Source organism: Pongo pygmaeus, chromosome 1 (genome assembly GCF_028885625.2).
Source record: "Pongo pygmaeus isolate AG05252 chromosome 1, NHGRI_mPonPyg2-v2.0_pri, whole genome shotgun sequence".
Taxonomy (NCBI): Eukaryota; Metazoa; Chordata; class Mammalia; order Primates; family Hominidae; genus Pongo; species Pongo pygmaeus.
The window spans coordinates 7,072,576-7,097,958 of NC_072373.2; the positions used below are offsets into that span (position 1 = coordinate 7,072,576).

Here is a 25,383-nt window from a genome sequence, read left to right on the forward strand (position 1 = left end):
CTCTGGTCTGGTAGGAAGGGGGCAGCCTGCAACCCCTGAGGGCAAGGGTGGGGCTGTCAGATGCTCCAGGCAGGGAGCCAGAAAGGGCTCAGAAAGGCTTGCCCTCCAGGGGGATGAAGGCACTGCCCCCCAGCTTCTCTGCCAGGGTGCAGTGATCCTTGACCTCCTCGTAGCAGTTTGCTTGTAATTCATGCTTGATCCCTGTCAGCTTCTTCTTGATGGCATTTTTGGAGCTGGCATAGATCATTTTGCTCGTAAGGAGTGCCCATTCAGGGGCCCAGAAGACAAACTCCAGGTCCTCCTTCTTGCTCTCCATGGTCTCATAGATTGTGTCATAGAGGGCATAGCGGTAGTTCTTATCTGGCAGCATCTTGACAAAGGTGGTGTAGGGGTCATGGACGGTCTGGCCCATGTCACCCACCAGGATCTCATTGCCTTCCCCCAGGATGATGTTCTCCTTGTCCTCGCTCAGGCAGAAGAGCACCGTCTTCTTGTGCTGCTTCACCTTCTCTGGCGTCAAAGACTTACACACCTTCATGTTGTTGAACACCTTGATGACACCATCAGAGATGACTGAACCTTTTTTTGTTTGTTTTTGAGATAGGGTCTCACTCTGTCTCCCAGGCTGGAATGCAGTAGTGCAATCTTGGCTCACTGCAACCTCTACCTCCCAGCTCAAGCGATTCTCGTGCCTCAGTTTCCAGAGTAGCTGGGACTAGGGGGGTGTGCACCACCACGCCCAGTCAATTTTTTAAATTTTTTGTTGATACAGGGCCTCACTATGTCACCCAGGCTGCTCTCAAACTCCTAGGCTCAAGTGATCCGCCTGTCTTAGCCTCCTAAAGTGCTAGGATTACAGGCATGAGTCACCGCACAGGCCAGGGAGGGGATTTTTAGTGTGGTAATGAAGAGAGTTCTCCAAAGTTCATCTCCAACTCATGCATCTCTGAATCCAACTGGTTTTTGTGTTGTCCTGGGGCTGAGCTTCTTCCTGGTACTTTTGGAAACAAGAACTTAAGGTGCAGCAGGTCACAAGTGGATACGTTTTCACAGTGCATACCCAACAAACTAGCGACCCTGGGTTATATTACTGTCATTTTACAGATAAGGAAACTGAGGCCCAGAAAGACCAAGAATATTTTCCATTTTCACACAACGTAGTCTCATCAGGACTTGAGGTTAGGGAGCCACATTTACAACCTCTGCTGCTAGCTCTCTGCTGGGATCCCTATCTAAGTTGAAGTTACTTTACTTGACAAGTACGGGATCCTTGAGCTACAATGCTGAGTGACACTAACACAACCTACAGAGGGGACAGGAGGTACAGTGGAGCCCCATGAATGCATTAACACTAGGGTGTTTCAAGGCCGGGCGTTGTGGCTCACACCTGTAATCCCAGCATTTTGGGAGGCCGAGGCAGGTGGATTGCTTAAGCTCAGGAGTTTCAGACCAGCCTGAGCAACATGGCAAAACTCCGTTTCTACAAAAAATACAAACATTAGGTGGGTGGTGGTGTGCACACCTGTAGTTCCAGCTACATGGCTGAGGCAGGAGGATCGCTTGAGCCTCAGAGACAGAGGTTGCAGTGAGCTGAGATCTCGCCACTGCACTCCAGCCTGGGTGACAAAATGAGACCCTGTCTCAAAAACAACAACAAAAAATAGGGTGCTTCATTCATCAACAGTACAACCAGAACAGGTGCTTGGAGAGTATGGTCACAGGAGATACTGCAGCCTCAAATTCCTGGGTTTGTGAACTGGGTTTTGAAGTGTGGATGAGAGTTTATCTAGGAAGGAGTTTTATTGATTTTCAGCAAACATTTATTGAGCATTTACTGACTATCTACCAGCACTATTTTGGGTCCTGAAAATACCTCATTGAACAAGGTAGGCAAGGTCCTGGCCCTCATGGAGCCCAGTTTAATGCTAGCAAGGGAAGGAAGATAGCATTCAGATATTTATAAGTACAATAAGAAAGAAGAAAAAAACTCAGTGATTGGCAGATGGAATGCATTTTCCAGGTGATCAGAGAGAGAATAATTTTCACTTGGGCCAGAGTGATGAACCGGAGCCAGTGGTGGAGACGGAACACACCAGGCAGAGGAAGGCGTGATTGAGAAAAGGGTCCTACTGTCTAAGAGTTTTACAAACAAGATTCCAGGGTGGCTGCAGCCAGTGACAGGGAGAAGGAACTAGGCAGGTCTTCAGGGCCCTGTAAATTTTGTTCAGGTGTTTGGACTTCTATTAAAAGACGAATGATGGGAAAGAGGCAGCATTCTAATGGGAGAGAGAGAGGTTTTTTGGTTTTGTTTTGTTTTGTTTTTTTTGAGGCAGAGTCTTGTTCTGTCGACCAGGCTGGAGTGCGGTGGCATAATCTTGGCTCACTGCAACCTCCACCTCCCAGGTTCAAGCAATTCTCGTGCCTCAACCTCCCGAGTAGCTGGGATTACAGATGTGTACCACCACACCTGGCTGATTTTTGTATTTTTAGTAGAGACGGGGTTTAACCATGTTGGCCAGGCTGGTCTTGAACTCCTGGCTTCAAGAGATTCACCCGCCTCAGCCTCCCAGAGTGCTGGGATTACAGGCATGAGCCACCGTGCCCGGCTGAGAGAGAGTATTTGTTCAAGAAGCTGGAACTCAGAGAAGATGTCAGCTCCCTGAAGTCCCTCAACAGTGCTGGGCCTGGCAGATCTCCTGGGCTCCCTCCCTCCGGGGCCTGCTGTTTCCTCCTCTGGGCTGCTTTCCCCGCTCCCAGGTGGCTGCTCACCCTCTCTCCCACCTGTGGCTGTCCTTGCCCTCCCTGGCTTGTCTGCTGTAGTCAGTTCCTCTAATATGTCCTTCAAGTCATCTGTGCCATATGCCAAGTAAAAACCTGACTCCTAGGTTCCTTCTCCAGACATACTCTTATTGCTTAGCCTGGATCAATGAGTATTCTTCCCAAATAAATCTACTTTCTGGAGTGATTTTTTTTTTTTTTTTTTGAGGTGGAGTCTTGTTCTGTTTTTTATGCTCATGGAGTCTGTAGGTAAGGGGATTTCAGAAAACGTACACGGTGACAGCTTGTCTATGCTCCATGGTGCCTGGGGACTCAGCCAGAAACACCTGAAGGCTGGGAGTGACTTAAATCGCTGGGAGCCGAGGGCACAGTGGCTCACACCTGTAATCCCAGCACTGTGGGAGGCCGAGGTGGGCAGATCATGAGGTCAGGCGATCGAGACCATCCTGGCTAACACGGTGAAACCCCGTCTCTACTAAAAATACAAAAAATTAGCTAGGCATAGAGGCAGGAGCCTGTATTCTCAGCTACTCAGGAGGCTGAGGCAGGAGGATTGCTTGAACCCGGGAGGCGGAGGTTGCAGTAAGCCGAGATCGCGCCACTGCACTCCAGCCTGGGCGACGGAGCAAGACATGTCAGAAAAAAAAAAAAAAAAAAAAAAGTGGCTGGGAGCTGAAATCATCCAGAGGCTTCTTCATTCGCAAGTCCAGCCCCTGGGCTGGGATGACTCAAGGCTGGGGCCAGCTGGATTGAAGACTGGAGTGACTCCAAGTGGCCTCTCAGCAGGTGGCTGGGTTCCAGGAGGGAGCATGCTCAGGAGGAGTGGCCAGAGAGCACATGACCCAAAAACCAAGACAGATGCTGATCTGTCCCTAAGGGATGGATTTCAATTGTTTTCAGTCTGGATTTTTTTTTTAAGCACCTACTCAGGTACTTAAAATTAATCAGTGATTTGTACTTCTGTGAAGTATCACTTTTCTTTAGGCTTTTCATAATTTTATATTGATTGTTGTAGTTGAGTGATTAACTCATTATGTGTCATATATATTAAAAAGAATGGCTCCATTTATTATGACCTTGTTTATACAAATTTTCTCATGTAGTTGTTTTTATTTTATTTTACTTTTTTTTTGAGACAGAGTCTCACTCTGTCACCCAGGCTGGAGTGCAGTGGTGCGATCTTGGCTCACTGCAGCCTTCTGCCTCCCGGGTTCAATCAATTCTCCTGCCTCAGTCTCCTGAGTAGCTGGGATTACAGGCATACGCCACCATGCCTGGCTAATTTTTGTATTTTTAGTAGAGATAGGGTTTCACCATGTTGGCCAGGCTGATCTTGAACTCCTAATGTCGTGATCCACCCGCCTCGGCCTCCCAACCAGGTTTCATCTTTTTCCAAATGCCTAACCAATTTCTCATGCACATTTACTGAATAATCTCTCCATGGGTGTTTGAAAGGGCTGTGATTGTGTGTCTACGTCTTAGCACCATAGTAACCCCAAGGAAACTGCTTAAGAATATGGACTGTGACATGTTTTTTTCATTCCTCATGGCTCCCAGAAATGCTAAGTACATCTTAGGTAGTTAATTAATACTTTGTGATAAATTAGAGCACCTGCAGTGTCAACTTCAGAGGGAGAAAATAGAACTACTTATATTGAATTTCAGTGGTGTGAGTGGCTGTTTTTAGTCATTGGGTCAAGCTGGGAAACCATTATTTTTTTTGCGGGCAGTTGGCTTGTTGCAATGTATTAGTCACTCTCTCCCCACCCCCTAAAATAAATGGGGCCCAGCTGCTTATGTCACTGCTAACATGGGATCTACTGCCGGCCCGAGATTCACTTCAGTGCCTAGACTGGAGGTCAGCAAACTACTGCCCATGGACCGTTTGCTTTGGGGTCTATTTTTACAAATAAAGTATTATTGGGATGCAGCCAGACCCACTGGGTAATTATTGTCTCTGGCTGCTTCTGTGCTACAGTGACAGAGTTGAGTCATTGCCAAAGAGGCCATAACATCTGCAAAGCCTAAGATATTTACTATCTGACCTTTTACAGAAAAGTTTGCTAACCTCTGTTCTAGGTTTACAGTAATAGTTCTATCAAGATATCCTGGGGAATAAATCACAATAGAAAGGGTCTTTTAGGGCTGGGCGCGGTGACTCATGCCTGTAATCCCAGCACTTTGGGAGGCTGAGGCGGGTGGATCACCTGAGGTCAGGAGTTCGAGATTAGCCTGGCCAACATGGCAAAACTCTGTCTCTATTAAAAATACAAAAATTAACCAGGCATGGTGGCACGTGCCTGTAATCTCAGCTACTTGGAAGCTGAGGCAGGAGAATCACTTGAACCTGGGAGGTGGAGGTTGCAGTGAGCTGAGATCGCGCCACTGCACTCCAGCCTGGGTGACAGAGCGAGACACTGTCTCGAAAGAAAGAAAGAGAGAGAGAGAGAGAGAGAAAGGAGGGAGGGAGGGAGGAAGGAAAGAAAGAAAGGGTCTTTTTGTTGTTGTTTTGGTCTCGCATGAGATAAGAAGAAAAGCATTGCCAAGTCTACTGGGCTTGCTGATTTCTGTACTGCCAAGCCCTTGCCTGGAGGAGTTAATACAGGCAGAGTTCTTCACAACTCAAAAGGCCTTCTTAGTCTCACAAGTCTCTTCAATATCCCCTCACCTTTCCTTTGCTGCTAAACTACATACAGGAGGGTCTTTTATGTAGGTGTTATTTTTTGTTTTTTGTTTTTGACACGGACATGGAGTCTTGCTCTCGCCCAGGCTGGAGTGCAGTGGCGTGATCTTGGCTCACTGCAAGCTCCGCCTCCCGGGTTTATGCCATTCTCCTGCCTCAGCCTCCCGAGTAGCTGGGACTACAGGTCCCCACCACCACGCCTAGCTAATTTTTTGTATTTTTTAGTAAAGGCGGGGTTTCACCGTGTTAGCCAGGATGGTCTCGATTTCCTGACCTCGTGATCCACCTGCCTCAGCCTCCTAAAGTGCTGGGATTACAGGTGTGAGCCACCATGCCTGGCTGTAAGTGGTTTTTTTATAAGTTGATGTGTCAGTTATATTGGCTGCATTGTATTTAATCTTTCTTTTTTCTCTTTTGAGACAGGGTCTCAGTCACACTGTCACCCAGGCTGCAGTGCAGTGGTGGGATCACAGCTCCCTGCTGGGACTACAGGTGCATGCCACAATGCCCAGCTAATGCTTTTTTTTTGTAGAGACAAGGTTTTGCCATGTGCCCAGGCTGGTCTTGAACTCCTGGGCTCAAGTGATTCTCCTACCTTGGCCTCCCAAAGTGCCAGGATTACAGGCATGAGCCACTGCACCTGGCGGGAGGTTTTCTATTTTTTATTTTTTTTATCTAAAAAAATTTTTTTTAGAGTCAGACTCTCACTCTGTCACCCAGGGAGTGCAGTGGCACGATCTCGGCTCACTGCAACCTCCGCTTCCTGGTTTCAAGTGATTCTCATGCCTCAGTCTCCTGAGTATGTGATTACAGGCACGCACCACCACGCCCAGCTAATTTTTTGTATTTTTAGTAGAGATGGGGTTTCACCGTGTTAGCCAGGATGGTCTTGATCTCCTGAGCTCAGGCAATCTGGCCACCTCGGGCTCCCAAAGTGCTAGGATTACAGGCATGAGCCACTGCACTTGGCCAAGTTTTTAAAATTTTTGTTTATTATTATTATTATTTTTAGAGACAAGGTCTCACTTTGTCATCCAGGTTGGAATGCAGTAGCACAATCATAGCTCACTGCAGCCTCAGATTCCTGGGCTCAGGTGATTCTCCCACCTCAGCCTCCTGAATAGCTAGGACTACGAGTGTGTGCAACGATGCCCAGCTAATTAAAAAAACAATAATAAAGTACAGAGTTGAGGTCTTGCTATATTGCCCAGGTTTGTCTTGAACTCCTGGCCTCAAGCAATCCTGATCTGCCTCCCAAAGTGCTGAGATTACAGGCATGAGCCACCACACCTTGCCTGTATGGGAGATTTATAAGTGTGTATTGTTTTCTTCCACAAACAAAAGAAGCTAGTTCAAGCCGGGCCCAGTGGCTCACACCTGTAATTCCAGCACTTTGGGAGGCCAACGATGGCCAGTTACTTGAGGTCAGGAGTTCCAGACCAGCCTAGCCAACATGGTGAAACCTGTCTCTACCAAAAATACAAAAATTAGCCAGGCATGGTGATGCATACCTGTAATCCCAGCTACTTGGGAGCCTGAGGCAGGAGAATCGCTTGAACCCTGGAGGGTGGAGGTTGCAGTGATCCGAGATCGTGCCACTGCACTCCAGCCTGGACAACAGAGTGAGACCTGGCTGCCAAAAAAAAAAATAGCTAGTTCACACTTATTTCTCAGCAAACTCCAGGTTAGAAGACCTGAGCTTCTCACAGCAGATGAACCCAAGTCATCATCTAGGACAGAGTCTCCCAACTTCTGTGCAATTGACATTTGGGAAAATAATTCTTTGTTATGGGAGGCTGCCGTGTGCATTGTAAGATGTTCAGCAGCATCCCTGCCTGGCCTCTATTTACTAGATGCCAATAGCACTGCTCCCCCCATAGTGATATCAAAAATGCTCCTAGATGTTTCCAGATGTTGGGGGAGGGCAAATTGCCGCCGGCTGAGAACCACTGGTCTAGACTTCACTCTAGACCCCGAGGGTGGTCTATAGACTAGCAGCATCAACATCACCTGATATGAAGTTAAAAATGCAGAATCTCAGGTTCTTTCAAACTACTGAATCAGAATCTGCAACTTATCAAGCTGCCCAGGTGATTGCTAATGTGCGTAGGAATTCTGCATCTGAAGCCTATGATTCCTGTGCACATTAGGAATCACCTGGGGAGCTTGATCAGTTGCAGATTTTGTGTTTGAAAAGCACAGGGCCGAACAGTGTTGGGTGGTAACACCGCGGCTGCTTTCTCCTCCTGCCCGCTGGAAAAAGGCCATCATTATGCTGCATCTATATTCATCCTGATTCCGGTTCAAATACAAGACAACATATTGAGCACATTCCTTGGCCCAATACTGCATTTAGAGACAGCATAGTGTCCTGGGAAGTGCTGGAGCTTTGTCATCAGACAGACCTGGGTTCAAAAGGAGGGTCTGCCCTGCCTTGCCCTGTCCTGGGGGATCATTTAATCCCGGCACCAGGTTCTTCATCTGAAAACCCCTAGTCTAGGCTTCAGAATAGAAAGTCCTTCCGAACAGCCCATCATGAAGAGCTGGTACACTTTTAGCTTCAGAGTTTTCGTATCACTTATATGTTCCTCACAAGCGATGAGATCTCAACCGCACCAAGTTTCCAACCAACAGGACTGTACTACCTGAAATAGCTTCCTCTGTCAGGAAAGCTCCAGCTAGTTCAGAAGTGTCTCCTTTGACATTTAAGTCAATGCTGACAAAAACCAGCAGGTGGCAACAGCTTGGCTTCTTTGGATTTGGAAATGGCCAAGCAGTTTGTGGTCAATAAAAATAAATTCTCCCCAATTAATTAATTTTCTCCAATTAATATATATATATTTTTTTTTAGATGGAGTCTCGCTCTGTTGACCAGGCTGGAGTGCAGTGGCACCATCTCTGCTCACTGCAACCTCTGCCTCCTGGGTTCAAGTGATTCTCCTGCCTCAGCCTCCCGAGTAGCAGGAATTATAGGCACGCACCACCACGCTTAGATAATTTTTGTATTTTTAGTAGAGACAGGTTTCACCATGTTGGTCAGGCTGGTCTCAAGCTCCTGACCTCAAATGATCCACCCGCCTTGGCCTCCCAAAGTGCTCGGATTACAGGCGTGAGCCACTGCGCCAGGACTCATTTTACCTTTATATGCCACTTTTACCAAAAGATAAACACTGCCTGAAAATCTAGAAAACATAGCCACCACCATGCCACTGATACACTAAGCTATGGTATTAGAATGCCTTGTCAGTTCCAGAACCATATTAACACCTCAAACTCATCAGTGTAGGCTCCTGAATCAACGGGAAATAAGAATCAACGGTAAATAAGTGTCTAAATGTGGGTGGGGCAGGGGGTGGGGATGGGCAAGGTTCTTCCTTGAATTGATCTTGGTTCTAAAGTAACTTAAGTCTGGGCGCAGTGGCTCATGCGTATAATCCCAGCACTTTGGGAGGCTGAGGCAGGTGGATCACTCAATGTCAGGAGTTCGAGACCAGTCTGGCCAATATGGTGAAATCCTGTTTCTACTAAAACTACAAAAAAAAAAAAAAAAAGCTGGGGCTGGACGCAGTGGCTCACGCCTATAATCCCTGCACTTTGGGAGGCCAAGGCAGGCAGATCACCTGAGGTCGGGAGTTAGAGACAGGCCTGACCAACATGGAGAAACCCCGTCTCTACCAAAAATACAAAATTAGCTGGGCGTGGTGGCACACGCCTGTAATCCCAGCTACTCAGGAGGCTGAGGCAGGAGAATCACTTGAACCCAGGAGGCAGAGGTTGCAGTGAGCCGAGATCACACCATTGCACTCCAGCCTGGGCAACAAGAGCGAAACTCCATCTCAAAGATAAAGTAACTTGGTATTAAGAGAAGGATGCAGGCCGGGCATGGTGACTCATGCCTGTAATCCCAGCACTTTGGGAGGCAGAGGCAGGAGGATTGCTTGATTCTAGGAGTTCAAGACCAGCCTGGGCAACACAGTGAGACCCCATCTCTACAGAAAAAAAAATTATTTAAAAAAAATTTTTAAAGGAGAGGGATGCTCTCAATAGGAGACAGAAGGTTTCAATTGCTGAAAACGACCAGCCCCAATTGTAAAACAAAATGGACAGTGTCCTGTGGATTTAAATGACACGGTCTTCTAAGTGCCATATTTTCTGGGAACAGCCCCTTGCTTTGGCCCTCAAAGATATTGCAATGGCTTTGCATGCCACATCCTAACATTTCACGAGCTGGCCCTACTCAGTGGCTCATTGGGTCCGGCCCACGGCCTGTTTCTCTAACGTTTTGAGGTCATTGCTCACGGTGCTTCCTCTTTTGCCTAGAGTGTGCTCCCTCTAGGGATGAGCTCCTTCCACTCATTTTTCAAGGTTCAAGGCAATGTCTTGGCTTGGTTATGTGCTCCTTCCATTTGACTCAGTATTTATTTAGGATCTACAATGGCCCTAGAACTCTTAGTCAATATTCACTAAGTCCTTGAAAGAGTTTATGTATGTATGTTTGTATGTATGTATTTTTAGAAATGGGGGCTGGGCGCGGTGGCCCACGCCTGTAATCCCAGCACTTTGGGAGGCCGAAGCAGGTGGATCACTTGAGGTCCAGCCTGGCCAACATGGTGAAACCTTGCCTCTACTAAAAATACAAAAATTAGCCAGGTGTGGTGGCACATGCCTGTAGTCCCAGCTATATAGGAGGCTGAGGCAGGAGAATTGCTTGAACCCAGGAGGCAGAGGTTGCAGTGAGCCGATATCACACCATTGCACTCCAGCCTGGGTGACAGAGCGAGACTCAGTCTCAAAACAGAAAAGAACAGAGATGGGGGCCTCACTTTGTTGCCCAGGCTGGTCTTGAACTCCTGGGCTCAAGAGATCCTTCTGCCTCAGCCTCTCAAAGTGCTGAGATTATAGGCATGAGCCTCCATGCCTGGCCTCGAAAATATTTATTAATATTATTAGTATTCTCAATTTTAAAGAGAAAAAACCTGAGATTTAAAAAAATCAAGTAATTTTCCTAAAGGCACAAAATCAGTAATCCTGCCAATCAGATTCAGATTTGTATCATCCTGTGTGCCAAATGCCATGTGGGCCAGACACCAAAAAAGATTATTTGTTGTTTATCTGAAATTTAAATTGAACTAGGGTGTCCTGTATTTTTACTTTTTAAATCTAGCAACTCTGTGTGTGCCCAAGCATGGGCTGTGGATGGCCCCGTCCCTTAGGAGTCTAACTCTTCCTTACACAAATTTTTAAACAAATGAAATTGCTGGGCAAGGTGGCTCATGCCTGTCAACCCAGCACTTTGGGAGGCTAAAGCGGGTGGTTCATTTGAGGTCAGGAGTTCAAGACCAGCCTGGCCTGGCCAACATGGTAAAACCCCGTCTCTACTAAAAATACAAAAATTAGCTGGGCTGGTGGCAGGCACCTGTAATCCCAGCTACTCAGAAAGCTGAGGCACAAGAATCACTTGAACCTGGGAGGCAGAGGTTGCAGTGAGCGGAGATTGCACCATTGCCCTCTAGCCTGGGCAACAGAGTGAGACTCTGTCTCAAAAAAAAAGAAAAGAAAATATACACCTAACTTTTGGGTCCTTATTTAAATTTCAGATAAACAGCAGATAATCATTATAACACAGCAAACAGGCTGGGCGTGGTGGCTCACGCCTGTAATCTCAGCACTTTGGGAGGCTGAGGTGGGCAGATCACTTGAGGCCTGGAGTTCAAGACCAGCCTGGCCAACATGGTGAAACCCCATCTCTACTAAAAATACAAAAATCAGTCAGGCACGGTGGCTCGTGCCTGTAATCCCAGCTACTTGGGAGACTGAGGCAGGATAATTGCTTGAACCTGAGAGACGGAGGATGCAGTGAGCCGGGATCACACCACTGCACTGTAGCCTGGCCTGGGTGACAGAGAGAGACTCTGTCTCAAAACAAAAACAAAAACAAAAGATAGGAAACATATTTTTCTTGACTTCTTCATGTCTACTTTTCCAAACAGCTTCTTATTTATATGCAGATAACAAGGAGCTTGCTAAAATAGAAAAACACAGGTGAAGAAATCAAAAAACAATGCAGATGTCATAACTCATAGACTAAGACTTGGGATCAAAGCTCCTTCAGACAACAAACATAAAACAGAAATTAGAACAAATAAAGGAGCAAAGTAATGATTAAGAACTATGTTTTTGGTGATAACATGCTCAGATTTTCTGAGCCAGTTCTGAAGATCTTTCAGAAAAAGTGGCTTTCAGGTTGGAACATGAATAAATTACCCATGCAAGTGTGGGGTGGGGCAAGGGTGTGGCTCCGAGACTGGAGGGGTGTGGGTGTAGTGAAGTAGAAGAGGGCAGAGCTGCCTTTCCTTTTTTTTTTTTTTTTTTTTGAGACTGATTCTCACTCTGTCACCCAGGCTCGAGTGCAGGGGCATGATCTCAGCTCACTGCAACCTCCGCCTCCTGGGTTCAAGCAATTCTCTGCCTCAGCCTTCTGAGTAGCTGGGATGACAGGCACCTGCCACGACACCAGGCTAATTGTTTGTGTTTTTAGTAGAGACGGGATTTCAGCATCTTGGCCAGGCTGGTCTTGAACTCCTCGTGATCCACCACCTTGGCTTCCCAAAGTGCTGGGATTACAGGTGTGAGCCACTGCGCCTGGCCCACCCCGCCGACTTTGTTTTTTTTCAGGACTAATTACATTATAATTGGGTATTTGGTAAACTCCAAATCCCTTACTTAAGAGAAGCCAAATCTCAGAGTATAAAGCTTTTGCACAAATGTAAAGAGATTTTCTTTTTTTTGAATTTTTTTCTTTTGAGACAGGGTCTTGCTCTGTTGCCCAGGCTGGAGTGCAGCAGTATGATCTCAGCTCACTGCAACCTCCACCTCCCAGATGCAAGTGGTTCTCCTGTTTCAGCCTCCCAAGTAGTTGGAATTACAGAAGTGCACCACCACACCTGGCTAATTTTTGTATTTTTATTATAGTAGAGATGGGGTTTCACCATGTTGGCCAGGCTGGTTTTGAACTCCTGGCCTCATGTGATCCGCCTGCCTCAGCTGCCCAAAATACTGGAATTACAGGCATGAGCCACCATGCTTGGCCCTCTATCTGGTTTACCTTTCTATTTTTTTGTTTTATATGTTTATTTTTTGAGATGGAGTTTTGCTCTTGTTGCCCAGGTTGGAGTGCAGTGGCATGATCTCGGCTCACTGCAACCTCCGCCTCCCGGGTTCAAGCGATTCTCTTGCCTCAGCCTCCTGGGTAGCTGGGATTACAGGCACCCGCCACCACACCCAGCTAATTTTTTGTATTTTTAGTAGAAATGGGGTTTCATCATGTTGGCCAGGCTGGACTCAAACTCCTGACCTTAGGTGATCCACCCACCTCGGCCTCCCAAAGTGCAGGGATTACAGGCATGAGCCACTGCACCCGATCTCTGGTTTACTTTTAACATAAAGCTTTTAGTCCTCAAGGACAAAAGATGGAAGAATACACAATTTTACCCCTTACTGTGTGATCCCCAACATGGATAACAAAGCAGGTTGAGTTTAAGTGGAAACCAGAAGCATGCCTCTTTGGCCTGGCATGGTGGCTCATGCCTGTAATCCTAGCACTTTGAGAGGCTGAGTCAGGTGGATCACCTGAGGTCAGGAGTTCAAGGCCAACCTGGCCAACATGGTGAAACTCTGTCTCTACTAAAAATATAAAAATTAGCCAGGTGTTCTGGCACATGCCTGTAATCCCAGCTACTCAGGAGGCCGAAGCACAAGAATCTCCTGAACCTGGGAGGCGGAGGTTGCAGTGAGACGAGACTGCACCACTGCACTCCAGCGTGGGTGACAGAACGAGACTCCGTCTCAAAAAAATAAATAAAAAATAAAAGTAAGTAAACACTACTCTCCTATTCCTGAAACACTTTTTTTTTTTTCTTTTAAGAGATGGGGTTTTGTGCTGTTGCCCAGTCAGGTCTTGAACTCTTGGGCTCAAGCGATCCTCTCACCTCAGTTTCCCAAAGTGCTGGGATTCCAGGTGTGAGCTACCATGCTCGGCCAAAACTCTTTTATGATTCCCAGTTGTACGCTGGATAATTACTAGCATCCATGGTACGTTATGTGAGGTCCTCAATGAACTGCCTGTCTGGCCTCATTTCTTGGGACTCTACTTCTAATGCCAAAGCTACAGACAGATTTTATTTGTGTTTAAGGACTATCTTCAAGTTCATCTGGCACCTTGTGTCTGTAGCATGTTTTAGTGACTGCTGCTTCTTCATGTGGCTTTTCTTTTCTTTTTTTGTACTTAACATTCTTCAGAGGCTGGGCATGGTGGCTCACGTCTGTAATCTCAGCACTTTGGGAGGCTGAGGTGGGAGGATTCCTTGAGTTCAGGAGCTGGAGACCAGCCTGGACAACATATGGAGAGCTTGTCACAATTTAAAAAAAAATTCCTCAGATGAAAGCCTGAGAATTCCTCTTCTAACTAGCCCTCTTCCAAGGACATTCCCAATGAGCCTAAGAAAATTAAGCTCCCTGCCCCATATTTGCTCTGTAGAGAAATAGGTAAACACCAGCTGGGCATATCTGGCAACATTTTCAGCAATAAAATCAAGTTTGGGTTGTGAAAACCAGATTTATTTATTTGGATATGGGACAGGATGGGCCTTTGGAAATTTTTCTAAACCTCAGTGCCATTTTTAGCATCTTTTAGAGATGCAAAATAATTTAACTTGGTGGCACAGAAATGGATTCTACGTGGCAGAGCCTGGGATGACTGATTTCCCTCTGTGGAACTGGCCTGTATTTGGGGTGCAGCTGACAGCTGCCGCACCTCAGCAAACACTGAGAATTCAAAACAGCTTTGCCCAGAGCAGAGGTCCACAAACTTTTTCTGGAAAGGGCAAAATCATAAATATTTTAGACTCAAAGTTGTCTGCCACCACTCACCGACTCTGCCCTTGTAGTTCAAAAGCAGCCAGAGACAATAAGTAAATAAATGGCTGTAGGATAAAATTATCTTTATGGATACCGAAAGTTGAATTTAAACTTTTTCGCATGTCCTGAAATGTTATTTTTCTTTTGTTTTTTCCCAATTATTTGAAAATGCAAAAAGCATTCTTAAAGAGCTGTACAGAAATATGTAATAGGGTGGATTTGGTCCCTGGGCCACAGTTTGCTGACCTCGGCTGGATCAATGGCTCTGAAACATCAGTTCTCATCAGCATCCACGTGGAGGGCTTATTTCATTTATTTATTTGAAGCCTACAACTCATAGAATTGGAGGACTTATTTTAAGCAAGATTGTCAGGCCTCACACTTAGGGTGACTTTCTGAGTCAGAATGTCTAAGACACAAGTCCCCAACCCCCAGGCCACAGACCTGTAACTGTGAGAGGCCTGTTAGGAACCAGGCCGGACCGCAGGAGGTGTGTGGCAGGCAAGTGAGCACTAAGGCCAGAGCTCCGGTCAGACCAGGGGCGGCATTACATTCTCACGGGAGTGTGAATCCTGTCGTGAACTGCGTGTGCGAGGGATCCAGGTTACACGCTCCTCGTGACTCTGATGGCTGATGATCTCAGGGAGAGCAATTTCATCCCCAAACCATCCCCCATCCCACCACCTCTGCCCTCGGACCGGATTTTGTCTTCCACAAAACTGGTCCCTGGTGTCAAAATGGTTGGGGATCACTGATTTAGGGTGTAGGGTGGAGCTGGAACAACATTCCTACCACCCCCCATTTCATTCACAGCATCAAGAACCTGAACATTTTCAACACATTTCCAGGTGACGTGTTGCTACAGGTCTGGCCTAGAACTCTTTTTTTTGTTTTTTTTTTTTTGAGACAGACTCTCTGTCACCCAGGCTGGAGTACAGTGGTGGGATCTTGGCTCACTGCAGCTTCTACCTCCCAGGCCCAAGCAATTCTCATGCCTCAGCCTCCCAGGTAGGGGGAACTACAGGCAGCTGCCACCATGCCCGGCTTATTTTTTGTATCTTAGTAGAGATGAGGTTTCGCCTTGTTGCCCAGGATGGTCTCAAACTCCTGAGCTCAGACAATCCACCCGGCATGGCCTCCCAAAGTGCTAGGATTATAGGCATGAGCCGCCATGCCCAGCCTGGCCTAGACCTCTACAAAGGCTTCTGTCTTGTTTCATTCAACAGCTTGAGGTTCCAACCCCAATGACAGTCACATTGTATAAGGACTGCTCTTCCATCAGCTGTGGCTGTGGTACAGAAAGTCAGGGCTGGGCCTCCCCCAGACGGGCCTTGGGGCAAAAGGGAAGCAAGACAAAAAGAAGTATTCCCATCCAGGCAAGCAGCAGGTCCAGAAGGAGAATAAGAAGTCGATGCTGGAGCAGCTTGAGTCTTCTAGGAGTGCCAGTGAATCAACCATCTAACCCTGGCCTGGGATTGGGTCCTAGCTCTGGGTTCACAGCAGCCTCAGCTCAATGCACTGGAGGGTCGGGAGCAGGCTCTGTAAGGGTGGGGCCTGGGATATGTGTGGGGCCAGGAACAATCTCTCCATGATTTTGCAAAAACTTTCTTCACCAGAGACAAGGAAAACCAAGATTGTGAAAACAGAATCTAAGTGGAGTTTTGCTATTGTTGCCCAGGCTAGAGTGCAATGGTGCGATCTCAGCTCACTGGAACCTCTGCCTCCTAGGTTCAAGCGATTCTCCTGCCTCCGCTTTCCGAGTAGCTGGGATTACAGGCATGTGCCACCACACCCGGCTAATTTTGTATTTGTAGTAGAGATGAGGTTTCTCCATGTTGGTCAGGCTGGTCTCAAAATCCTGATCTCAGGTGATCCGCCCACCTCGGCCTCCCAAAGTACTGGGATTACAGGCATGAGCCACCGCACCCAGCCGAGATTGTTTTTAAATTGTGTTTGTTGTTAAAAAAAAAAAAAAAAAAGTTAGCCGGGCATGGTGGCGGGCGCCTATAATCCCAGCTACTTGAGAAGCTGAGGCAGGAGAATCACTTGAACCCGGGAAGCAGAGGTTGCAGTGAGCCAAAATCCTGCCATTGCACTCCAGCCTGGGTGACACAGCGAGACTCTGTCAAAAAACAAAAATAAAAGGTAAATTGTGTTTGATGTGTGCTTTACTTCACAATCATTTTGTGTTGCAAAAGTGCTTTCACAGTGGTATGGGAGCCAGGGCTCTGTGTGTCTGATTCTCAGGGCAGCCATGTGGCGGTGTGACCTGACCAATCCTTCTGTGATCTAGGATCCCATTGTTATTATTAGGCAGGGAAACTTTTCCTCTGCTTTCTTAGGTCCGGTGTCTGGGGGCCTGCAAATAAAATTAACAAAAAAACAGCTCAACAGGAGAAAAATCACATCATTTTGTTAATGTTTATAAGTACTGCATGAAAGTTCACCAAAAAGAAACGAAACTTGAAAAAGCAGTTAGGCTCTGGGAATTTATATGCCATTTTATCAAAATAAAGGCGATCTGGGCGCAGTGGCTCATGCCTGTAATCCCAGCACTTTGGGAGGCTGAGGTGAGAGAACTGCTTGAGCCCAGGAGGTTGAGATCAGTCTGGACAGCACAGCAAGATCTCTCTTTTTTTTTGAGACAGAGTCTCGCTTTGTTGTCCAGGCTGGAGTGCAGTGGTGTGATCTCAGCTCACTGCAACCTCCGCCTCCTGGGTTCAATTCTTGTGCCTCAGCCTCCCAAGTAGCTGGGACTATAGGCACAAGCCAGCACACCTGGCTACTTTCTGTATTTTCTGTAGACAGGGTTTCACCATTTTGGCCAGGCTGGTCTCGAACTCCTGACCTCGTGATCCACCCACCCCTGCTCCCTTGGCCTCCCAAAGTGCTGTGATGACAAGCGTGAGCCACCGCAGCCGACCAGCACAGCAAGATCTACCAAAAACAAGAAAAAGAAATTAACCAAGCTCACAGTCAGTGTGCCTGTAATCCCAGCTACTCAGGAGGCTGAGGTGGGAGGATCCCTTGAGCCCAGGAGTTCGAGGTTGCAGTGAGCTATAATCACACCACTGCAATCCAGCCTAGATGACAGAGCAAGTCCCTCTCTGGAAAAACAAGAAAAAGAAAAAGGGGTTTGGGATTTGACAGAAAATAAATTACGGGGAATTGACTACGAAATAAATGGGGAGGCCAGTGAAAGATAATGGCTATTCTAGCAAGGTATTTCTCTTTATGCAAATTTACCTCAGTGTTGACTCTTTTTCTCCAGTGGAGAGAGTAGCTCTTTGGGGAGGGGCGGGGAAAGCACATCACACAGAGAAATTTATGCCCTGCTTTTAGGCAGATAAGGGAAGGGCGGAGAACTCTTCCTCCATGTGTTGATTCTCAAGTGCCTTCAACTCAAAATAATCCTTATGCTGAGGCAGTGTATTTGGGGTGACGTATCCTAAGCCCTTTCATTCCCATCATCACTGGTTTGGGAATCGGCCTGCTGGGACATGAATACTATTTCCCCCACTCCCTCTGTGTCTTTGGTAAAGTTACTTAACATCCCGTTTACCTCAGAACCCCCGTCTGCAAGAACAGAGGTAAAAATAGCACCTATCGGCCGGGCGCGGTGGCTCACGTCTGTAATCCCAGCACTTTGGGAAACCAAGGCGGGTGGATGATGAGGTCAGGAGTTGGAGACCAGCCTGGCCAACATGGTGAAACCCTGTCTCTACCAAAAATACAAAAATTAGCCAGGCATGGTGGTGCGTGCTCATAGTCCCAGCTACTCGGGAGGCTGAGGGAGGAGAATTGCTTGAACCCGGGATGTGGAGGTTGCAGTGAGCCAAGACCGCACCATTGCACTCCAGCCTGGGAAACAGAGTGAAACTGTCTCAAAAAAAAAATTATATACTCAGCCGGTGTGGTGGCTCATGCCTGTAATCCCAGCACTTTGGGAGGTTGAGATGGGTGGATCACCTGAGGTCAGGAGTTCAAGACCAGCCTGACTAACATAGTGAAACCCTGTCTCTAGTAAAAATACAAAAATTAGCCGAGCGTGGTGGTGGGCTCCTGTAATCCCAGCTACTCAGGAGGCTGAGGCAGGAGAATCGTTTGAACCCAGGAGGCAGAGGTTGCAGTGAGCCAAGGTCACGTCATTGTACTCCAGCCTGGGCAACAAGAGTGAAACTCTGTATCAAAAAGAAAAATAAATTAAAAAATCATATACTCAAAGGGAGTGAAATCAGCATCTCAAAGAGATATCTGTACCCCCACGTTCATGGCAGCATTATTTACATAGCCAAAATATGAAAACTTGTGCCCATTGACAGATTAGTTTTAAAAATGTGGGGTGTATATGTATATGTATAGACTTTTTTCTTTATATGTACACAGTGGAATATTAGCCTTAAAAAGAAGGAGATCCTGCCATGCGTAACATGAATGAACTTAGAAGACATTATGCTAAGTTAAATAAGCCAGACACAAAAATAAAAATACGGCATGATTTGGCCGGGCACGGTGGCTCACGCCTTTAACCCCAGCACTTTGGGAGGCCAAGGCGGGCAGAACACGAGGTCGGGAGATCGAGACCATCCTGGCCAACATGGTAAAACACTGTCTCTGCTAAAAATACAAAAATTAGCAAGGTGTGGTGGCGCGTGCCTATAATCCCAGCTACGCGGGAGGCTGAGGCAGGAGAATCACTTGAATCAGGGAGTCAGAGGTTGCAGTGAGCCGAGATCACACCACTCCAGCCTGGCGATAGAGCGAGACTCCGTCTCAATAAATAAATTAATAAATTAATAAATTAATAAATTAATTAAATTAAATACCGCATGATTTCTTTTATACGTGGCATGTGAAAGAAGTTTAATACATAGAAAAAGAATAGAATGAATGGTGGTTACCAGTATAATGGCAGGGTTGGGATTTGGTGGAAGAATGGGGAGCTGTAGATCAAGGGGTACAAAGTTGCAGTTATGACGGATGAATGTCTAGGAATCTAGTGTACAGCATAGGAAATATTGTTAACATTGCATTATATACTGGAAATTTGCTAAGAGAGTAAATTACTGTAGTAATCATTTAAACTATGCATATGCATAACAAGCATCATGTTGTGTACCTTAAATACGTACAATATAGCTCAAATCCATGACTCCAGCCACAGGCCCTGGCATGGCCTATTCCATTCACTCCTCTAGCATCACCTTACACCACTGTCTGCTTTGCTCAGTACTTCCTCTTCTCCTTTTTCCCAGCCCCAGGCTTTCTTGTAGTCCTTATCACCACTGTAGGTCAATTTTAATTTGTGAGCTGTTTGTTTGACCTTTGTTTCTTCTACCAGATAAACAAGTGTGTGTGCTGAATATTCAGCAATCCTGAACACCCAGCATCTGGCACAGCTCCTAGCACCTGTAGGCACTTGGAAAACACATGCAGAATGAATGAAAGAATATGAGTGACCAAAGAAGTCATTGGAGAATTTCTCATACTGCAGGCTTGTTGAGGTTGCTTAGTTGGTATTTTACTGAGAAGGCATTGGCAAGCTGGCTTTACTAATAGTTCCTACCACTCACTGTGCCTGCTATCTCTCAACAAGCATTGATTAAACACCTACTGTGGTCAGTCCCCTGAGCTTGGTATTGTCAGAGGCATGTAAACCAGAGCCACTCCATCTTGAATGAGGCTGGGTAAAATGAGGCTGAGACCTACTGGGCTGTATTCCCAGACAGTGAAGACATTCTAAGTCACAGGATGATATAGGAGGTTGGCACAAGATACAGGTCATAAAGACCTTGCTGATAAAACAGGTTGCAGTAAAGAAGCTCGCCAAAACCCACCAAAACCAAGATAGCCACAAGAGTGACCTCTGGTCATCCTCAGTGCTACACTCCCAACCAGCGCCACGACAGTTCACAAATGCCATGGCAACATCAGGAAGTTCCCCTATATGGTCTAAAAAGGGGAAGCATGAATAATCCACCTTTGTTTAGCATATCATTAAGAAATAACCATAAAAATGGGCAACCAGCAGCCCTCGGGGCTGCTCTGTCTATAGAGTAGCCATTTTCTTATTCCTTTACTTTCCTAATAAACTTGCTTTCACTTTTCTGTATGGACTCGCCCTGAATTCTTTTTTGCACAAGATCCAAGAACCCTCACTTGGGGGTCTGGATCAGGACCCCTTTCCTGTAACAGCGCTAGCCATAGCAATGGACACAATGGCCAGAAAGCTCTCACCTCATGAAGCACCAGGCATTTATAATCTAATTACTTTGTTGTTACTTTGCATTTTGATAGAATTTCCAACTCAGAGGTGAACTGCAAGATTAGTACGAGGAACTTCCCCATGCCCTTCCCCAAGATTCACAAATGAATTTTATTTTGCTCCATTTTGAGAGAAAATTTTCCTTCTAATGTTAGACTTTAATGCACGAGTTTAGAGAAATTTTGGTAAAGAAAACTTTGGGGATTTAAATGAGTTAGCAATATTTAGTACTGTGGCCAGTTGCTGTGGAATGTTTTATTCATACAATTCCTTTTCTTCCTAATTATGAGTCACTGAGCTGACCATATTGCCTATAAAATGGGGTGACTGCACCCTCAGCATGGTGCTAGGGGAATGAATTAATGATAGTGAAGTGTATTTTAATAATATTTGGTGAAAGACATCATGCACAGATGAAATATGCTTGCTCCCTTTTCCCTTCTCCTGCAGCTCACAGCTGTGACCAATTTTATTTTCATTACTAGGATTAGCGTACATTTTCCTTGCCTGGTTTCCACTTCCCTCATGGTGGGATCTTGCCCTCACTCTCCCCTCCAACCCCAGCCCCAGCTTCCAACAGTCACATGTGCATGTGTCCAGCTGCCTTTGCAATTGCATCATTTGTGAGCTCCCGTTGCCATGGCAGCATGAGGGGTTTGGTGGCTGTTTTCCTCCATGAAGGTGGCTGCATTCCTCATCTCAGCGGTTCAGCATTCTGAACTGACCGACAATTTGATGCCCTGTGGTTAATATTCGTGTCCTATTGGAACTCTTTTAATTTGCCTAGCTACTTTTCCCCCCAACATTTTGTCTCATTCAGGAGAGCCATGTTGCACAATGCAAGGGACACAACGGCCGGAAAGCCCTCACCTCATGAAGCACCAGACATGTATAATCTAATTCTTTTGTCTCATTTAGGAGAGACAATATGAGGTTTCTATTCTTTTCTTTTCTTTTTTTTTTTTTTTTGAGATGGAGTCTCACTCTGTCACCTAGGCTGGAGTGCAGGGGCACCATCTTGGCTCATTGCGACCTCTGTTTCCCAGGTTCAAGTGATTCTCCTGCCTCAGCCTCCCAAGTAGCTGGGACTACAGGCACCCGCCACCATGCCCAGCTAATTTTTGCATTTTTAGTAGAGATGGGGTTTCACCATGTTGGCCAGGCTGGTCTCGAACTCCTGGCCTCAAGTGATCTGCCCACCTTGGCCTCCCAAAGTGCTGGGATTACAGGCATGAGCCACCGCGCCCAACCCAGGAGTTTCTAATCTCATTGTGGTCAGTGGAAGTGGAGCCTCCAGACTTGCGCAGTCCACTTTCTCGTATGCTGCACACTGCTGCCCTCTCAAACCCGACGCCCATCCCCAGACTGATGGAGGTCTTTTCAGACAATTCAGAATCACTCGTTTAGGTTTTTTTAAATGTTAGGCTTTATGATGTGTATTGGACAACACATAGGGAATCTCTAAACTTTAAGATGCTGAGTTAAATGATCTACATTTGCACAAGTATCCAGGTAACTACATTCTACTTCAAGAAAGCATCTTGGTGAGAGACAAAAAGCATTTGCAATTGGCCATTTCGTTCATTTTCCTAAGAATAGTTTAGCTTGAAGTGTGTTATTGCAGCTGGGCATGGTGGCTCACACCTGTAGTTGCAGTGCTTTGGGAAGTGAAGGTAGGAGGACCACTTGCACCCAGGAGTTGAGGCTAGCCTGGGCAACACGGCGAGACCCTGTCTCTACAAAAATATAATAAATTAGCCAGACGTGGTGGTGTGCACCTGCAATCCCAGCTAATCGGAAGGCTGATGCGGGAGGATCGCTTTAGCCCAGGAGTTTGATGCTGCAGTGAGCTATGATCGTCCCACTGCATCCAGCCTGGGTGACAGAGTGAGGCCCTGTCTCTAAAGAAAAAACAAAACTACATGTGCTAATACTCTCCTGCCAAAGGCCACCAGCAATGCACCTATAGTTGAATAAGTTGGGTTTATTACCCATTACAGTGAGGGAGAATACACACAAGGTGCTATAGGAAATGGGTGATAGAAAGGTGGTACAGGGTTTGGGTCTGTATTAGGTAATTTTGGGAGGGTTTGGAGAAATGGTCTTGCTCTGGATTGGATGCTGTCAGGAAGCAGGGGTAATTAGATATATTAATAATTCTTATCTATAAGAGAAGAATAAAGGGAGGTAAAGGCTTCAATTGAAAAGAAGCAGCAGGCCGAGTGCAGTGGCTCATGCCTGTAATCCCAGCACTTTGGGAGGCCAAGGCAGGTGGATCACCTGAGGTTAGGAGTTCAAGACCAGCCTGGCCAACATGGAAAACTCTGTCTCTACTAAAAAATACAAAAATTAGCTGGGCATGGTGGAGCATGCCTGTAGTTCCAGCTACTTGAGAGGCCGAGGCAGAAGAATTGCTTGAACCTAGGAGGCGGAGGTTACAATGAGCCGAGATCTCACCACTGCACTCCAGCCCGGGCAACAAGAGCGAGACTCTCTCTCAAAAAAGTAAAAGAAAGAAAAAGGGCGGGGTGCAGTGGCTCACGCCTGTAATCCCAGCACTTTGGGAGGCCGAGGCGGGTGGATCACGAGGTCAGGAGATCGAGACCACCCTGGCTAACACGGTGAAACCCCGTCTCTACTAAAAATACAAAAACAAAATTAGCCAGGCGTGGTGGCAGACACCTGTAGTCCCAGCTACACGGGAGGCTGAGGCGGGAGAATGGTGTGAACCCGGGAGGTGGAGCTTGCAGTGAGCCGAGATTGTGCCACTGCACTCCAGCCTGGGCGACAGAGGGAGACTCCGTCTCAAAAAAAAAAAAAAAGAAAAGAAAAGAAGCAGCAGTCACTCATTCTAGCCAGGATGGGGGCTGTCTGGTCATTTTTGTGGCTTGGACAATGTTCATGTATCTGTCTGTGTTCAGACATGATTATGGAGTGGTCTTGTTTTTGTCTTGACTTGGTGTTAGGGTTTGGATATGGTTTGTTTGGCCCTGCCAAGTCTCATGTTGAAATTTGATCCTCAGTGTTGGAGATGGGGCCTGGTGGAAACTCCTGAGGTCAGGAGTTTGAGACCAGCCTGACCAAGGTGAAACCTCGTCTCTACTAAAAATACAAAAATTAGCTGGCCATGGTGGTATGTGCCTGTAATCCCAGCTACTCCAGAGGCTGAGACAGGAGAATCACTTGAACCTGAGAGGCAGAAGTTGCAGTGAGCCAAGATTGCACCACTGAACCAGCCTGGGCTATGGAGCGAGACTATCTCAAAAAAAAAAAAAAAAAAAACACTAATGTCATCTATTACTTTTTATTTATATTCCAGTTTAATATAAAGATTATATATATATACACACACACTTCCCTCCTCCAACACAATTCCCATCCTCCTAGGGCATAGCTTCCATTTATGTGTAATGGAGTTAGTTGAGCTGCAATACTCAGAATAATGCTATGCATGGTTAAAAGCCTGGAATTCATTCCTCAGACAGGGAGATTTGGAAGGATAGGGATCTTTGCATCTTTTGGACCTCATCAGAGATTGCCTCATGGAAAGAGGGTCTTCCATGAATGTTTATTGCATTTGTGGCCATGGGTGTTGAAGGTGATGGGGCAGTGAGGGGCAGAGGGTGGTGATCTTTATTTATTTATTTATTTATTTATTTTTTTTTTTTTTTTGAGATGGAGTTCAGTCTGTCGCCCAGGCTGGAGTGCAGTGGTGCAATCTCGGCTCACTGCAACCTCCACCTCCCGGGTTCAAGTGATTCTCTTGCCTCAGCCTCCCAAGTAGCTGGGACTACAGGCATGCGCCACCATGCCTGGCTAATTTTTTTATTTTTAGTAGAGACAGGGTTTCACCATGCTGGCCAGGCTGGTCTCGAACTTCTGACCTTGTGGTCCGCCCACCTCAGCCTCCCAAAGTGCTCGGATTACAGGCGTGAGCCACCGCACCTGGCCTGGTGATCTTTAGAAAGACATACGTTTACTCCTCTAAGACTAGATGAGAGGAATTCCTCTCTACCAATCTTTACATGCTTCTAGCCAACTACCCACATAGCAGCTTCACTGCTGAATTTCACAGACCGTTCACACTGGGTCCACAATGGCACTCTGGGCGTCTTCCTGAGCATCATCTCCAGCCTTCTTCTTCTGCCAGTATTTCCCCATCATAAATGACACCGGTGAACGACAAGACAGTGGATGAAGTCAGAAATTTAGGGCCAGAGGTGGTGGCTTAGGCCTGTAATCCCAGCACTTTGGGAGGCCAAGGCGGGTGGATCATTTAAAGTCAGGAGTTTGAGACCAGCCTGGTCAACATGAGACCCCATCTCTATTAAAAATATAGAAATTAGCCAGGTGTGGTGGCTCATGCCTGTAGTCCCAGCTACTCGGGAGGTTGAGGCAGGAGAATGGCATGAACCCAGGAGGCAGAGATCATGCCATTGCACTCCAGCCTGGGTGACAGAGCAAGACTCCTTCTCAAAAAAAAAAAAAAAAAAATGAGAGCAAAGTTGATAGTTATTTGACAGAGTAGTTTTGTCTCTTGAATATGATAATATAAAATTGGGTCTTGGATTTATTATGAATCAACAATAATTTTCTGTAAAATATCAGACAGCAAATATTTTAGGCTTGAGGGCCACACGGTCTTTGTCATATTCAACTCTGCTGTCACAGTGAGAAACGTATGAAATTGAGCCTAATATGAACAAGTAAGTGTGGCTATGTTCCAATAAAACTATTTATG

At 46.4% G+C, this 25,383-nt stretch overlaps 1 protein-coding gene across 1 annotated transcript; it reads right to left on the minus strand.

Annotated features, from left to right (window-relative positions):
* Positions 1–82: 82 nt before the first annotated feature.
* Positions 83–24,803, minus strand: LOC129016363 (cofilin-1-like). Its single transcript, XM_054455770.2, has 4 exons — positions 24,727–24,803; positions 14,929–15,103; positions 14,198–14,333; positions 83–579 (listed from the first exon to the last, which is right to left on the minus strand). The coding sequence occupies exons 1-4, from the start codon at positions 24,801–24,803 to the stop codon at positions 89–91; spliced, it is 879 nt and encodes a 292-aa protein (XP_054311745.1). The 3' UTR covers positions 83–88.
* Between the last annotated feature and the right edge of the window lie 580 nt (positions 24,804–25,383).

Excerpts from the sequence above, each read along its gene's own strand:
- LOC129016363 (XM_054455770.2), bottom strand. The coding sequence starts at position 24,803 with ATGGGGAAATACTGGCAGAAGAAGAAGGCTGGAGATGATGCTCAGGAA. Across the intron at positions 14,334-14,928 it reads ATTCACACTCCCGTGAGAAT|AAAAAGTTTGTGGACCTCTG; the intron begins GTAATGCCGCCC and ends TGCCCTTTCCAG. Across the intron at positions 580-14,197 it reads GTCATCCCAGGCTCTGCCAC|GTTCAGTCATCTCTGATGGT; the intron begins GTAGAATCCATT and ends AAACAAAAAAAG.